General features: G+C 36.8%; 1 protein-coding gene across 6 annotated transcripts in view; it reads right to left on the bottom strand.

The window, feature by feature from the left end:
• The window catches only part of ARMC3 (armadillo repeat containing 3), a 193,436-nt gene that overhangs the window by 51,904 nt on the left and 124,678 nt on the right, over positions 1-16,854 (bottom strand). For all 6 annotated transcript variants that reach the window (XM_055092481.3, XM_003821393.5, XM_003821394.5 and 3 more), the window contains 2 exons: positions 6,829-6,981; positions 6,623-6,728 (listed from right to left, as the gene is read on the bottom strand). In XM_055092481.3, the coding sequence (XP_054948456.1) occupies positions 6,623-6,728; positions 6,829-6,981 (259 nt within the window). The remainder of the gene's footprint in view (positions 1-6,622; positions 6,729-6,828; positions 6,982-16,854) is intronic.

Raw genomic sequence — 16,854 nt, 5'->3', positions numbered from 1 at the left:
TAAATGCAGCACTGATTCTTGTTGAAGCACTAGATGAAGTATTGACTTTTCTTGAAACACTGTGTGAAGTTCTGTATGTGGCATACGTTCTAAAGTTTTCTCTACAAATTGCATGGCATTCTCAGGCATGATATTCCATGAATAATTCTAATAAGTATTAAAATTAGTCAATGCTTTATTTCTATGTTAGCGAAAAGAATGTTTAATACTGATAATACAAAATGACAAGTTATCCATATATAACGAGGACATTCTAAGCTTCCCAAAGCACTCAAATGCACATCCATATAATTTGGGGGCATTCTATCTGTTTGTGGAGTCCCTTTGGAGTGTACTGCTTACAATTTCATCATTCCCTTGTGCGGTCCTGACCATAGGGAACACAACAGCAAGACAGTTTCTGGGGAAGAGCTTTTTGTCTCTGGTATTGTAGAAGTTGGCAATGGGCCAGTAATCAATCAATTAATTTTTTTAGTCACCACTATATGTGCTAACATTTAGAACTTTCTTGGGTCACTGCTGTCATGTAAAGTCAGAAGGGGTACAAAAAATAAAAAATAAAAAGCAAAGAAATGGTAATAAAAGGGTCTCTAAGATTTAGGTAAATCACTCAGTTCTTCATGGGGATGACATGGAATAATTATGAAGAATCAGAGTTAGTGTGATCTATGTGTAAACAAGGGACTTCTGATCATGCATTTACTGTAACAAAACTTCAGTTCTCACTTCTCTATAGTTATTTAAATAATTGTAGTTATTACTGTGTATATTTTTATTTTGTTCATTGCATTTTATTTCCTAAGATAATTGCATCTTTTGAAAACTATCTAGCCAACATTTATACTAATCTTTATTAGTTCTGAACATTTATTCTAATCTTTTCATAGTTTACCAGTGGCCAAATTTAGTTAGCATTGCCAAAGGGAAGTGAAAAACACTGAACCCTTTTTCTTCTTGGAACAACTTAAACTCTAATTCTGATCAGATCCAACAGATGGCAGTGATGTTATAAATTAATAGTTAAAAACATTCTTTTAATATGTAGGGTCTGCTCCTCAGAGAATAAGTCTCTCAGTACTTGCATAAATAATATGGAACTTTGATATGATTAATTGGATAGAAGCATACAGGATAAATGTAACATGAAATTTAGCTGAAAACAATATTTCCTATGTCAAAAATAAACGGTTTTCTCATTTTCAAAAGGCATTACAAATTGTTAACTGTAAAAGAGATTAGCAGTATACCAAGAAAAGATATGTGTCCAAACAACTACATTTTTCTATAAAATTCATTATTGCTTCTTGGTTTCCATTTTTATTTGTTCCTTTCTACAGGCATTGTTTTAGCCTTCACACCTTTTATTTATTCACTTAAAAATTGTTTTACTTTGCTTTCTCCTTCTGCTAATAAGTGAATCTGGCTGTTCTTGTCCCCTTTTACTATGACTTTATAAAAATAGTTATTTTTATTCTTATTCATTGCCTTTTCATATTTGTACCCACTTTAAGTAATCTTTATTCTGTAGATAATAATTAGAAGTATCAATAGGAGGCTCTTATAGGGAAGCCTCCACTGTTGCTTCTGTTTTCCAAGTTATATAAAAACAAAGAAAACAACACTGATGATTGCTTTCTGTTTTAAGTAATGGCCATTATTGATTGTTTGACAACAGACTTTGTTTGTCAAATAGACTTTGTTTTCATCACTTTTCTTTTACTTTTGGGTTTTTTGTTTTGTTTTGTTTTGTTTTGGGTTTTTTTTGTTTTTTTTTTTTTGAGATGGAGTCTCACTCTGTTGCCCAAGCTGGAGTGAAGTGGCGTGATCTTGGCTCACTGCAACCTCTGCCTACAGGGTTCAAGCGATTCTCATGCCTCAGCCTCCCATGTAGCTGGGATTACAGATATGCACCACCATGCCTGGCTTATTTTTGTATTTTTAGTAGAGATGGGGTTTCGCCATGTTGGCCAGGCTGGTCTCGAACCCCTGACCTCAAGTAATCCACCCGCCTTCGCCTCCCAAAGTGCTGGGATTACAGATGTGAACCACCTTTGCCCGGCCATTTTTTGGTTGTATTTTTGATGTAAGCCTATTTTCCTTCGAATGCCTACTATGGGATGGACAGTGTTCTAGATGCTTGGGATGCATCAGTGAATTAAATAGATGAAGGCTGCTTCCTTCATGGATGCTAGTGGTTGGTGTGTGGCGGGGTGGGTGTGCAGTGCAGGGGGGTGGGGGTGCAGAAAATAAATGATGATAAGTGTACCAGGTGAGTTACATGCTATGTTAGAAAATGATAAGGGTATGTGAAAAGGGCAGCAGGGAAGGAGCGTTGAGAATATGCATGTGTGGAGTGCAATCTTAAGCCGTGTGGTAATGCTAAGTAGCTTCGCCAAGGTGACATGGTAACAGAGATGTAAACGGGGTGAGGGAGAGAACCACAGCCTGCATGGGAAGAGGTTTTCCAGGCAAGAGGGTGTCACTACAATGACCTAAGGCAAAATACTCCCGGAAGCGGAATTTACTTCCAGGATATATTTTATGTCTATTTTACTCTACAACATTAGCCCATTTGTAAGTAAAAGGATTCATGTTTGTTAATAATTTTTAACTACCATCCATATCCACGTATCCATAACTCAAATACCTGGAAATTTCACATAACCACAACATACATGAGAATTATCTGTGGGGGTGGGGAATGGCCTCTGAGAAGCAAAAATTATGTACATACCAAAGAGGCATCAGGCCCTCCTGTATGGCTTTTGTGTACAATTTGATAAAGCTGGGTTACCTGGAATCCAGGCTTTTCATGGACAGAAAGGAAGGATTTGAAAGGAACTCTGACAGGGAGGAAGTTAGAGCTCTGCCAATCAGATCCACTGATAGCAGTGAAAATGAAAAACTGACAGCTCTCAGAAGCTTGATAAGGAATCAACAAAATGCATCGAAGGTCAAAGGAGCTGCCCCCCCGAATTTATACCCAGTGAGTGGGACAAGTAGCCCCCCTTCCCCAAGGGGCACTGAGAACACCTCCGAGGGTCACATGGCAGTCACTTAGTCAAAATGGCAACCATAACTTTCCCCACCAAAGTTTAATAACAGTGTAATCAGTTCAAAAGGCTAAGAGGGAGCTCGATGCAGAGGCTCAAACCTATAATCCCAGCACTTTGGGAGGCCAAGGTAGGAGGATTGCTTGAGCTCAGGAGTTTGAGAGACCAGCCTGGGCAACATGGTAAGACCCCATCTCCAAAAAAAAAAAAAAAATGAAAAATTAACTGGGTGGGATGGTGCATGGCTGTAATCTCAGCTACCTGAAAGGCTGAGGCAGGAGGATCGCTTGAGCTCAGGAGGTTTAGGCTGCAGTGAGCTACGATTGTACCATTGCACTTCAGCCTGGGCAATAAAGTGACACCCTGTCTGAAAAAAAAAACAGAAAGTTGAGAAGGAAGGATTTTAGAAGATTTTAATTCAAATTTATCGCAAATTTTTAAAAGTTTTTTTGGATTAAAAAAGTAAATTTTTAAAAATCCACTAAACTTGAGTATCTAAGAAACCTCATTCATAAAGAATACCAAATGGGTAAGATCTTTTGGCATCAATTAAGGTGATGATCAGATTACTTCAATAAAGTTGAAAATCTTCTACATAGGGCTATGAATGGTCTGATTATTTATTTATGATTGCTACTAAAATTGCTCATCATCATACTATTTTATTACATTTGAGTGTATTTTTTTGTTCTGAGAAAGCAAGATGTGTGAAAATCTGAAATCAGATACATTAGACTATAAATTAATTTACATAAAGATTATAAAATTCTATTTTTAGATTATAAAAAGATTTTAATTAAAAAAAGCATTTGTTAGTTTTACAAAAAGCGTTACCACAAGTACATTTCTCCTTCCCTGGGTTGATTATTTAATTTAGAAAATTTTGATCTACCCACAATTTTCCAAGCAAAAACCTATTACATAAAGGAAATTGCACCAACATTATATGTTACCATGACAACACCAGCGATTACTCAATGCATGAAATGAGCCTCCAATTCCAGAAGATGCCCTGAGTTTAATAATTAGAGTTTAAAAATTCACTTTAGGCACATTAAGATATGCGTGTAGGAGAAGGGTTACATTTTAACTACACAAAATTAGTATTTGCAACGCTTATGTGCATTTTTAAAAATTAGGATAGCAATGATCAGATATTCAAACATCTATCAAATGCACCTGCAGGAAGTTAACTCCGGGCTTTTGTCTCCTATGCTACTTACGTATGACAGAAAAATAATTAGAAAACCTTGATTCCAACCACCCCAGCAGCAAAGCCACGATGCTTCCTGGGGAAATGATTGAATGGACCGCTACTAAAAGTGATGCCAGAAATACTCACCAATGCTGAGTTTAAGCTAACAATTTTTAAAAGACGATCTGAGTAGAAAATTATTTTATTAACAATAACCAATCACATTTGTAGTCACTTCTGTTATATTTGGCTTTACTAATTAAACTCAAGGAGGCTTCTAGAAGGACTATGTGGTTTATTCGTGTTCATTCCTTTTGATTGACTCTAGAATCTTTTGCAACCTCAGTCTTCAGTATTTGGCATAAATCTGTCAAATTTGATTCCATATCCTCCTCAAAAGCATTCATCTTCAATATTTTTTAGCTCAGAAAATCCCAAGTAAAAATTATATAGACCTCAAGGAATATTCAGAAAGCCACTTTCATTCAAGTTCCATTTCCCTTACAAAATACAAAATTTTAAAAAAAAACAGAATGGACAGTATATAATAGGTTAAAGAAATAACTGCAATTGAAAATTTACAAGAATAAAATTATATTATGTAACTAAAGTTGACTGTAGTAGAGAAGTCAGGCATCATTTAGTCCTGACTGACCTTTCTATGGTAACAAAATGGAACTATGAGTCAGATGACAAAAATCTGTAAAATAGATAATTAAACTGAGAAAGATAATCTGAAGGAAGTCCCTTTTAGAACTACTTACCATCCTAATTTTCTATGATTTTATGTAAAATAAAGCAAAAAATATAAGCCAGGCAAATTCACATCAAATCAAGACACCTATACACTCTGGAGGCCTGTTAAAAGTATTCTAGATCATATACACATCTAAATGGACTGGAGAGAGAAATGGTTTAGTGTCTCTGATAAGATTTTTTTTTGCACTGTGCGACCATACTGGAAAAGCCACTGAATATGCTATTTTCAAATTGCTACTTAGAAGGACTCAATATTCCAGAAATTTGCATGCTTTCATAGAGATAATGATGACCCTTAATTTAGGAAATTACTGTGTCAAAGATTGTAGCTATTAAAGGAACACAGTTTTGTTTTGACACTTAATGCATTCCTCTTATGTTTTTATCAGGCAGTTAGATTTGTAGTCATTGCATTAGGATCTTATAATTTGTGTGGGAGAATAGAAAGGGAAAGAAAGGCTAAGAACTATTAAGTATGTGATGGAGGCAGAGGGAGATTTATTTCAAGTTAGAAAAAGGGTAATTTTAGCCATGATATCACTAAGCAATAATAAATGAAAGCTAACTAACATACCAAATGAGATGGAGGCAGGGCAAATAATTATTTTATTTATGGAAGCTGCCTTCAATAAATTCTTACTGTCTTATAAGGCAGTCTTATCTCCTATAGAGGAAAGAACACAGACTTTGGAGTCTGACAGACCTGCATCGATTTCCAGCTCAGCTATTTCGATAAAAATGTGTACCTGGGAAAATGAAGTAAGCTTGAAAAGTCTCAGTTTCCTCAACTGCTGGCAGATTATTTTGATAATTTTTTAAATGAGTATAAATTACACACCAGAGTGCTTGGGATATAGAAGGCATTCCTATTCCTTAACTTTTCTTCACAGTATTTGCCCATAATATGCTTTGGTTTGTTTGTTTGTTTGTTTGTTTGAAGCGGAGCCTCGCTCTGTCGCACCCAGGCTGGAGTGCAATGGCACGATCTCGGCTCACTGCAGCCTCCACCTCCGGGGTTCAAGCGATTCAGCTGCCTCAGCCTCCTGACTAGCTGGGATTACAGGCGCATGCCACCACGCCCAGCTATTTTTTTGTATTTTTAGTATAGATGGGGCTTCACCATGTTGGCGAGGCTAGTCTCGAACTCCTGACCTCAAATGATCCACCCACCTTAGCCTCCCAAAGTGCTGAGATTACAGGTGTGAGCCACTGACCTTTTAAATGTTTCTATATTATCTAATGTTTATACCCTTTTAAGATGGATCTTTAAGCATTTTTCCAGATTTATCAAATGCTCATCCGATCTTGTCTTTAACATTTCCAGCATTATTCAGTCTTATTTGCAGAAGCTTCTACAAGAGTCCTCTTGGTCCCTGAAATCAAATGGCCTGCACATTTTCCCAACAAACTCAGAAACAGTTAAGATTTTGTAATATTTTTGGAAAACAGACCCATCTGATGATTCCGTTTCATAAGGGATTCTGAAGAATAACCCCAAGATAGACCATCTGAAGAAATTCATAGATGATCGTGAAAGTCAATATACTAACAGGAGAACATCTTGGACTGTGAATTGTCCCACAAGTCAGTGCTGGGTGAGGATCTCTGAACTTACTTTGCATTAGCAGGGTTGCAAGTCGTTAGGTGTGCCAGGGCTAGAGCTGCCGCTTCCCATACCTCTTCATTGTCACTTTTTAGCAACTGAATTAACTGTGGAATCCCTACAGAAAGAGAAAGGTAAAAATGTGACTTTTAAAATGCCCATGTGCACTAAAATACGGTAACCTAAAAATGCTCAAGAGTTGTTTCCAGTTGACTTACCCTGATTATTGAAAAAATCTTTGCTGCCTGAATTCTCACACATTGCTGAAATAGCTTGGGAAGCAGCAATTTTAGTTCCATCATTTTCAGAACCCAAAAGGGCTACAAGGCACTTTTCAACCTCTTGTTCATGAAAAAGTTTTCTATTTTCAGCTTTCATACACCAAAGGGAAAAAAATTCAGAATTTTAATGCAAAAACTGCGAAGTATTACTACTTTCCCATCCAAAGTCTAATAGGAAATCAAACAATTTGGTAGTTTTAGTACCAGAGTCTAAACTAGACAAAATCTACAACTATTTAACTTTAGAATACAGTAATTATGCAAAATGAATCATGGATGTTTTTTCCTATTCCCTTGTATGAGATCAATATTACGGCCAAGGAAAGTCTGTAATAGGAAAAAGGCAAGTTTTTGGATTTAGCAAGCATTGATTTAACACCTGTCATGCACCTGACCTGCTATTCAGTGTTCACAGGCTATTTGTTCACTAAGGACAAAATCCAGTTTATTTGATGGTTCTTTTAAATATAAAACCCAATATTGGAAGAATGCCTAAGATGTGCAAACTGGTGAGCTAGATGCTTACGACCTTCAGGAGAAGAGCAGAGGAGAGGAGAAAGTAAAAATGAGTTGTAAAGTATGATCCCGAGTCTTAAGAAATTTATAGTCTTATATCAAAATATAATCATTTTTTTCTCAAATGACAATACATACTTAAGTAGCAAAAATTAAAATAATTACTTAATTAAATAAAGTTATGTCTAAGTACATACCATTCTATTCATCCCATTTAAAACACTAAGTTTGAAACCAAAGTATTTTTAATGTTCTTTTGTTCCCTAAACATTGTTTTCTCTTGGCTTCATTTGATTTTTTTATAAATGACAGTCTCATTACTATACTAACGTAAATACTGCATTAAGCTAAATGAGAACATTAAAATAATTTTTTGTTTTGTGTTCTATTCTATTTTTTATGTTCTAGCTAATTCTAAAGAAGTTCCTCTTTATTAAAGTATGTTCTAGAAAAAATATATTAAATTAAACTGTTTTGATGAAATAAAGATGTACCAGGGACTGGTATAAAAAGAAACAACCTACAAATAATTCCTTACTAAATAATTTGGTTCCTTCAAAAAACTGTCATAGATTTATTTATTAATACCCTTTGTAAAGTTTATAAAATTAGCCTTTATAAATTCTATTTTTGTGATTAAAATGGAAGAATGTGTGATATGCACTCTTAAGATATATAAGAGAAGAATATTCTATTAGAATAAGAATTTTTGCAAAAAAATGCTGATAATAATTTAGGTTACAATATTTACATGTGGAACTCATTCATTACTTATACATATGTTAATTAACTTGTTTTTTTCAGAAATATTTTCAGAAATTAACATCAGCTAGGTTTCCATTGTAAAGTTATGATTTCTCCCTTCCTTCAACGATGACTCAAAAAAAATCGTCCTTTTTCGCAGAAGCAGTATCACGTTTAGATGGCACCATATTTGCAAATACTTTTGGCCTTTGTTCACCTGATACACAGATATATATTAAATAATCTGGCCACAACTGGCACAGGCTAAGTTATTAACGCTCCTGCTCATTCGTTTTAAACCAATTATGAACCATGTCCTGTAATCCTATCATTTTAATCTCTTGTTCCTTTCATTTACCATTAGAATTCAGGCAGGCCATAACTTTTTTTCATAAAAAAGCTTCAGTTAATACTTAACTCTAAAGTATGTGGCTCTGAAAATGTTTTAAATATACATGGTTCTTATTATTTTTCACAGAATAAGTAATATCCAAAACTTTTCCAGAGTCTCTGACCTAAAATGCTTAGATTTCTCATTAAGATTTCCCTGATGGCTCTAACCCTCTTAGCACGGATTCTATCAGGAAAATTGGCCAAAATGATTAATTTGAAAAAACGAACTTTGGAGTATGTAGATGTTGCATTCAGAAAACAGTACATTTACAATTCTTGAAAAGATTTTTAAAAATAATTTAAATAGATACTGAGGGCAATTAGTTTCTCAACCTTGCTGGGACTGTTCTCAAAATGCAGCTGTGTTCACTAAACCTTAAAAGTGCTGACTGCAGCGTGGCTATAATAGATTTAAAAGATGAATTAACATATTAACCAAATACTTTCCTTGAATTGCTACACCAAGGAGTATTTTTGTGATTTAATTACACAGATCATAAAGATGGCAAGATAGTTATGCTACTAATAGCATAATGTCCTTTAAAAATAACATTTGTTCAGTACCCCTAAAATAAAAAGCGTGACGTTTTCTTACTGGAAACAAATCTGTATGTAATGATGCTTTCCTTCATCCATTCTCAGAAGTTGCTATTGTGCCACTTTTGCTCCTGCTGAGATGTTAATGCCAGTTCATAAACCTCATGGCAACATGGTAATTAACACCTTCCTCCTACTGGTACCAGGTCAAAGGCATATTGATTTGGGCTTTCCACAGTTGAGATGCATGTTAAAAGTTTACTCAACAAACACTTAAAGAAAGTGTGTTTATGAGTTTGGACGTTTTGACTGTGTTTCTGACATACAATGACAATGCATGACCTTGTCTAAAAAATATTCTTATGATGATGGAAACTAAAAATAAGTGTATAAATTGCTATTGATAGTTACATTGTATAATAACAGTATAAGGAGCAATATTTGTCAAAATCTACTTATAAATGGAGTTTTCTAACTGTGGGAAATTTTTTAAACTTCTTCATGATTATATGCTTTCAATACAGGAATATTAGGATATAGCTTTCTTATTCATTGTTAAGTTTTTAAGAGTTTGCCACTGTAACTAATATAAAATAAGACATGTCTGATGAAGCTGGCTGTGTCTGGCAGATAGAGGTCAAGGCAGGCAAGAGTTGATATACAAAGTAGACAAATGATAGGGTTTGGCTGTGTCCCCAAACAAATCTCATCTTGAATTGCAGTTCTCATAATTCCCACATGTTGTGGGAGGGAACAGGTGGTGATAGTTGAATCACAGGGCCAGTTTCCCTGATCCTGTTCTCCTGATAGTGAGTTAGTTCTCACGAGATCTTATGGTTTTATCAGGGGCTTCTCCCCTTTGCTGGGTATTCATTCTCTCTCCTGCCACCCTGCGAAGAGGTGCTTACTGCCATGATTGTTAAGTTTCCTGAGGCCTTCCCCAGCCCGGCAGAACTGTGAGTCAATTAAACATTTTTCCTTTATAAATTACCCAGTCTCAAGTATTTCTTCATAGCAGTTTGAGAACAGACTAATACAACAAGAAATACAGGTAGGACCTGAAAAGAAGGCAGAATCTAGAATCCAGGCAGGAGGAAGAAGTGGATATGGTAGATCTGGCCAGATAATAAGAGTTAAGAGGTAAATAAATCAACCAAAATAGAGGAGAATAATTAGGCAATGACAAAGATTTAACCTATCTTCTAGCACTGGCCTCAAAGATGTTGGTTCTGCCCTAATATTGTGTTCTGGTCAGAAGTGGGCAGTACTGCCCAAAAATGTCATGGCTAAGGCAGATCAGAGTCCTTAGGGGAAATCCTGCTTCTGGAATGGAGAGATTTTCTCAAAGCTCTGCACTTCCAATGAGAAGAGCATTCATTCATAATAATTTATTGGGATATGTGAACAGAGAGAAAGTTTGAATCTTCGTGGAATCATCTATCTTTCTAGAGGTTCCAAGAATCAAGCTTTCAGACCAGATATCTCCTAGACTATAAGAAAATTAAACCACCTCTGCATTCACTGAATTTGAAGACCTACCTGGCATACTTTTTCAGTTTTTGTAGAGTTGCCAAAGATGAAAACAATTTAAGAAGGAAGGAGGCTATGTCAGAAGGGATGGAGGAAGATTACCAGTTGAATAAGTTGAATTATAAAATGGAAGTTTACACAGTAATAGAGGAAACCTGCAAGACCATGGTGAAGGAGCCCGACTTTAATACAGATGGGCAGTTGGTTGAATGATGTTAAGGTAGATCTGGGAAATGGAGGTTCTGCTCAGCAATGGAAGTTAACTTTTGTGCTGTGCTTGCTTGGTATTCCATTGAGGGCCGGGTTACTTTAGTTCATGCACAGGTTGTTGCTTTAATCTACCATAGTGGGAACAGGTGAAGGTCTGGTGTGAGAAAACTGGTAGCAGATGTAGAGCAGAGTGGGCTATACTAGGTTAAAGCACGAGGAAGCAGGTTTTTTAATTTCTTAAGGACAGAAAGAGAAACCAGTTATTTTATTGACACCTTGAAAATTAACAGAATTAGAAAATTTGAGATTTCCTCTAAATCTAGCCATTTGAAGAACATGGATACCAATAGATCAAAACAGCATTTCCCAAACCAGAATCCAGACAAAAGGCCCAAACCAGAGCAAATGAGTATAAAATTATGGTCGAACAAAGTTATACAATCCAGACCACAAGGGAGAGTTTCTGAGGAAGAACAAATTGATAACCAATGGCCATGTGCTTGTGTAAAATAGAAGAATCTCTGATGCCAAGTGGGGCTATCTGGATTTGATCCTGCTTATTCTAGCTCAAGAGTTATTCAGAAGACAGGTGGGCTTCAGGCAGTCCGTGAACTCCCTGCAATTATATGCAGAATGTAGTGTATTTGTGCATTTTCAGAAGGTTACTCTTTGTTCAGATTGTCAAAGAAACTTAACACTCCCCAAAGTGGAGTGTGGGCAGTATAGTTGGATGTGCTTGGAAGCTGTCAGAAATACAGGCAGGAATTCAGAAGACAGGTCAGAATTAGAAACAGATTTGGGATTCATAAGCAAATAAGGAGGCAGCTGAAACATTAGTCATAAGTAAGAGTGCTCAGGGAGATTTTCAAGAGAATAAGACATAAAACAGAAGGCAAGTTTAGTGTTGAAATAAGCTGAGGAAAGTGGTAAAGGTGAAGGCTGGTCTGGTAATTTGAAGAACAATCAGGAGAGAGGGGTGTTTTGGAAACGATGGAATAAAAGAGTTTACAGGAGGAGAGGGCAATCAACAGTGTGGATTCCCACCCAGAGGTCACGTTAAAAAGGACTGAAAATGCCTCTGCAGGATTTCGGAGTTGAGAGGTCAATGTCAAATTCTACAAGGACTATTTTGGCAGAATGGTAGAAACAGAAGTCAGGTGCAGCAGGTGAAATGATGGAGATGAGCTGAGGAGATGTGGCTATTTAAAATGGACTGATCTGTCAAAGAGGTTGATAAGAAAAGGAGAAAAAGAGGACCCTGGGGCAAGGGGAAGAGAGGAAGAAACAAATTTCCACAAGTCACCCAGGCCACAGACAATGAAGGGCCTCTTAGAAAGCTCTGAATTTATATCACCTTCCTCTTATATAAACCAGTGGGATCAGGAGAAGAGAACTCTGGCGTTGCAATACTGCATTATGGGAAAGTCTCCTCCTCATCCACAATTGGGCTAAAGGAGTCCACTGCCCTTTCAATTGATGGGAAAACAGGCAAAGGGCACCCTGTAGGCTTCATCTATTCATTAAAACTAGGCCCAGGTAGAGTCCTCTGCATTCCATGATGAGCATTAAAAACCAAAATTATGAAACACTGCATAGAAAGGAGAACAGAGATGGTCTAAAAATAAGTATTCATGAGGAAAAAAGATTAAGTGAAACAAAAACAAGAATCCAAAGTATAGTGGAAAAAACTAGCTTCCTGAATTAGGGGAAAAAATCATGACTCTGGAGATCAAAAGGCTTGCCTGTGTAGTAGAGACAGTGGAGAGGGGGACTTAGACATATTTCGGCAAAATTTTCAAACTCAGGATAAAAAATTCTACCTTAATACAGCAAAAAAATCATATATGCAAAATAATGCAAATCAGGCTTGAACAATACAAAAGCAATCTTCATAGATAAGCTTTTCGTTTTTGTTTTTTTGAGATGGACTTTCGCTGTTGTTGCCCAGGCTGGAGTGCAATGGTGCGATCTTGGCTCACTGCAACCTCCACCTCCTAGGTTCAAGTGATTGTCCTACCTCAGCCTCCCGAGTAGCTGGGATTACAAGCATGTACCACTACACCTGGCTAATTTTTTTGTATTTTTAGTAGAGATGGGGTTTCACCATGTTGGCCAGGCTGGCCTTGAACTCCCGACGTCAGGTGATCCACCCACCTCGGCCTCCCAAACTGCTGGGAGTACAGGCGTGAGCCACCGTGCCTGTCATCACTTCCATAGATATTTAAGGAGAAATGTTACGATGCAACAATTCCAAACCCAGTTAAATTGTCATATATGTTTGAAGGCAACAAACCTATGCACAGGTAAGGTAAGGTCTCAAAGCATATCACTATTGGATATACCTTAAAAAAATTTTAACTGAAAAATATACTCTGGTTAATTTGAGAAATTAATCAAATAAAATCATAAGGACAGGTAAGCTTTATTATGAGAAATTGACAGCACACACTGAAACAGATTCGATATGTATATAACTCTAAATGACAAATGTGGTTAAAATTGAATGTAATGACAGTGATTCTTAAAAAAGAGAGTCTTTGGCCAGGTGTGGTGGCTCATGCCTATAATCCCAGGACTTCGGGAGGCCAAGGCGGGTGGATCACTTGAGGTCAGGGATTCAAGACCAGCCTGTTCAACATGGTGAAACCCTGTCTCTACTAAAAATACAAAAATTAGATGAGCATGATGGCACGCACCAATAATCCCAGCTACTCGGGAGGCTGGGGCAAGAGAATCACTTGGACCCAGGAGCCGGAGGTTGCAGTGACCCGAGATCACTCCACTGCACTCCAGCCTGGGCAACAGAGCGAGACTCAGTCTCAAAAAAACAAACAAACAAAAAAAACAGATTTTAGAGAGGGGAATCTATAACCTCTTATTGATCTTAGAAACATCAGAAAGGGAAAGAATTGTGGAAGCAAAATTGCTAAATATCTAAAATAACTATAGTAACTTTATCTTTAAAATAACTGTTTATAAAAGTTTTTAAAATCTATACAAAGAAATGAACAGCATAGAAAAATAAACAGAAAGCATAAAACATGATGTCAGAAATAAGGGTGAATATAGTAGCTATAAAAATAAATCTAACAATATTTATTTGCCTTGCCTTTTGGACCTAGTGGTAGTAAAGATTTCCCACTATTGCTAATCTCTGGGGACCTCATCATCTCTTGCTTATTCCCTTAACCCTAATTATACTTCTGAAAGTAGTTCCTTCATTTGTCTCTTTTAAAACCATCAGGAGTCTCCAGAATTTTTTTTCTGCCAAGACCATGTTTGATAATACATGGTAATCTTAATATCAAATTAGAATCAAAAGCTAAAGAGCAATAAAAGTGAGATTAAAAAAAATCAGTAGTGGATATAAAACATAAAGTGAAGTCATTTAATATAAAATTACAAGAGAAAGGCCGACCGCGGTGGCTCACGCCTGTAATCCCAGCACTCTGGGAGGCCGAGGCGGGTGGATCACGAGGTCAGGAGATCAAGACCATCCTGGCTAACATGGTGAAACCCCGTCTTTACTAAAAATACAAAAAATTAGCCGGGCCTGGTGGCAGGCACCTGTAGACCCAGCTACTAGGGAGGCTGAGGCAGCAGAATGGTGAGAACCTGGGAGGTGGAGCTTGGAGTGAGCCAAGATCGCGCCACTGCACTCCAGCCTGGGCGACAGAGCGAGACTCTGTCTCAAAAAAAAAAGAAAAAAGAAAAAGAAAAAATTACGAGAAAGTAAAAATAATATAGTGGAAAACTTCTAACATACTACTCTTCATCTGTGACAGATCATATAGCTAAAAAGAGAATAAGGATAAAACTGTACAATATAATTTATAAAATTGAACTAAAAGATAAACTCTGCATTCTACAGGAAATATATCTTTTTGTCTATTCAGAAAATATTTATTCATTCCATCCATTGTTTATCCTTATCTTAATATCCTTAATATAGAAGTGAATTGCATATGATAAATGTTTATTTAAATAGTAAGCAGAGTATGCCTTTCCAAGATTTAATAGAACACTTGTACAAATAGATCCTATACCAGGCCTCAAAGAATATGCAATACTAGTCCAAAGCAAAGTTTGCATTTTTAACTATAAATCAAAGATGTTAGGATTTATTATTATTATTATTAAGGGTCTTGCTCAGTTACCCAGGCTGGAGTGCACTGGGATGATCACATCTCACTGCAGCCTCAAACTCCTGGGCTCAAGTGATCTTCCTTCCTCAGCCTCCCAAGTAGCTGGGACTACAGGTGCACAACATCACACATGGCTCATTTAAAAAAAATTTTATGTAGAGATGGGAGGTCTTGCTCTGTTGACCAGGCTGGTCTTGAACTCCTGGTGTCAAGTGATCTTCCCACCTCAACCTCCCAAAGTGCTAGGATTACAGGTGTGAGCCACTGTGCCCAGCCCCAAAATGTTACAAATTAAAATGAGGAAATTTGAGCTCTGGGTACTGACTGAGAAAGATGATCTGGGGGCTCCCTGCAGGTCCTTCCCTCAAAGGGTTGGCCCAATATGCTAATGTAGTTAGGAGACTAAAATACTTGCTGCATAAGACTGAAATGGAAAATAATGATAAATTAACCTATCTATAGATAATATAAAATGATGGTGCATACTTTTAAAATAGCTTTCGTAATACTTATCAACACATTTCAAGGAGGGTATAATAAACAAGAGGAAGTCCTGAAGAGGTAAGAAAATGATCCCAGGATGGCCTGAGGACATGCGTGGAGAGAGACTAAACAAGATCTGAATTCTTCGGTCTGAAAAAGTGATGTTTGAAGGGAACATAATACAATCACAGATGACATATATGAAGTAAATACAGTTAGTCATTAGATTCTAACATAAAGACAGGAGACACAACTTGAAACTGGATTGTAGTTATTTTAGAACTAACAAAAGGAAGTAGAATCAGAAAACATTAAGTGCCAGAAAGGATTTAAAGACTATCTGCTTGAATTCCTTTCTATTACAAATAACCAATTTCAACAAATGATGCTAGGAAAAATTTATGTCTACATGAAAAAGAACGAACTGGGACCATAATTTTATACCCTATATAAAAATAAACTCAAAATGGATCAAGACCTAAATGTAAGAGCTACAGCTACAAAACTCCTAGAAGAAAACATAGGGCAAAAGCTTTGATATTTGGTAATGAGTTATTGGATATGACACCAACAGCAAACAGCATAGCCAACAAAATAGATAAATTGGAATGCACCACAATTTAAAACTTTTTGCATCAAAGCACACAATCAACAGAGTAAAAAGGCAACCCACAGAATGGGAGAAACTGTTTTCAAATAATATCTGATAAGGGGTTAATATCCAGAATATATAAAGAACTTCTGTAACTTAGCATCAAGAAAACAACCCAATTAAAAAATGGGAGAAGGACTTGAATAGATGTCTCCAAAGAAGATATGCAAGTGGCCAGTAAGTACACGATAAAGATGCTTGAAGTTGCTAATCATTAGGGCATGCAAATAAAAAATACAATGAGATAGCACCTCACGCCCATTAGGATGGCTACTATCAACAAACAGAAAATAGCAAGTGTGGGCCAGGATGTGGAGAAATTGGAACTCTTGTGCATTGGTTATGGGAATGTAAAATGGTACAGCTGCTACAGAAAACAATATGGCAGTTTCTCAAAAAAATTAAAAATAGAGGACGGGCATGGTGGCTCACACCTGTAATCCCAGCACTTTGAGAGGCTGAGTTGGGAAGATTGCCTGAGGTCAGGAGTTCAAGACCAGCTTGGCTAACATGGCGAAATCATGTCTCTACTACAAATACAAAAATTAGCTGGGTGTGGTGGTGCGTGCCTGTAGTCCCAGCTACTCAGGAGGCTGAGGCAGGAGAATCGCTGGAAGCCAGGAGGTGGAGGTTGCAGTGAGCTGAGATCGCACCACTGCACTCCAGCCTGGGTGACGGAGCGAGACTGTCTCAAAAAAAAAAAAAAAAAAAAAAAAACTAAAAATATAATGACCATATGATTCAGTAACTCCA

Source organism: Pan paniscus, chromosome 8 (genome assembly GCF_029289425.2).
Source record: "Pan paniscus chromosome 8, NHGRI_mPanPan1-v2.0_pri, whole genome shotgun sequence".
Lineage (NCBI taxonomy): Eukaryota > Metazoa > Chordata > Mammalia > Primates > Hominidae > Pan > Pan paniscus.
Note: the sequence above shows the minus strand (reverse complement) of the source record. Positions and strands in the feature narration are given on the sequence as shown.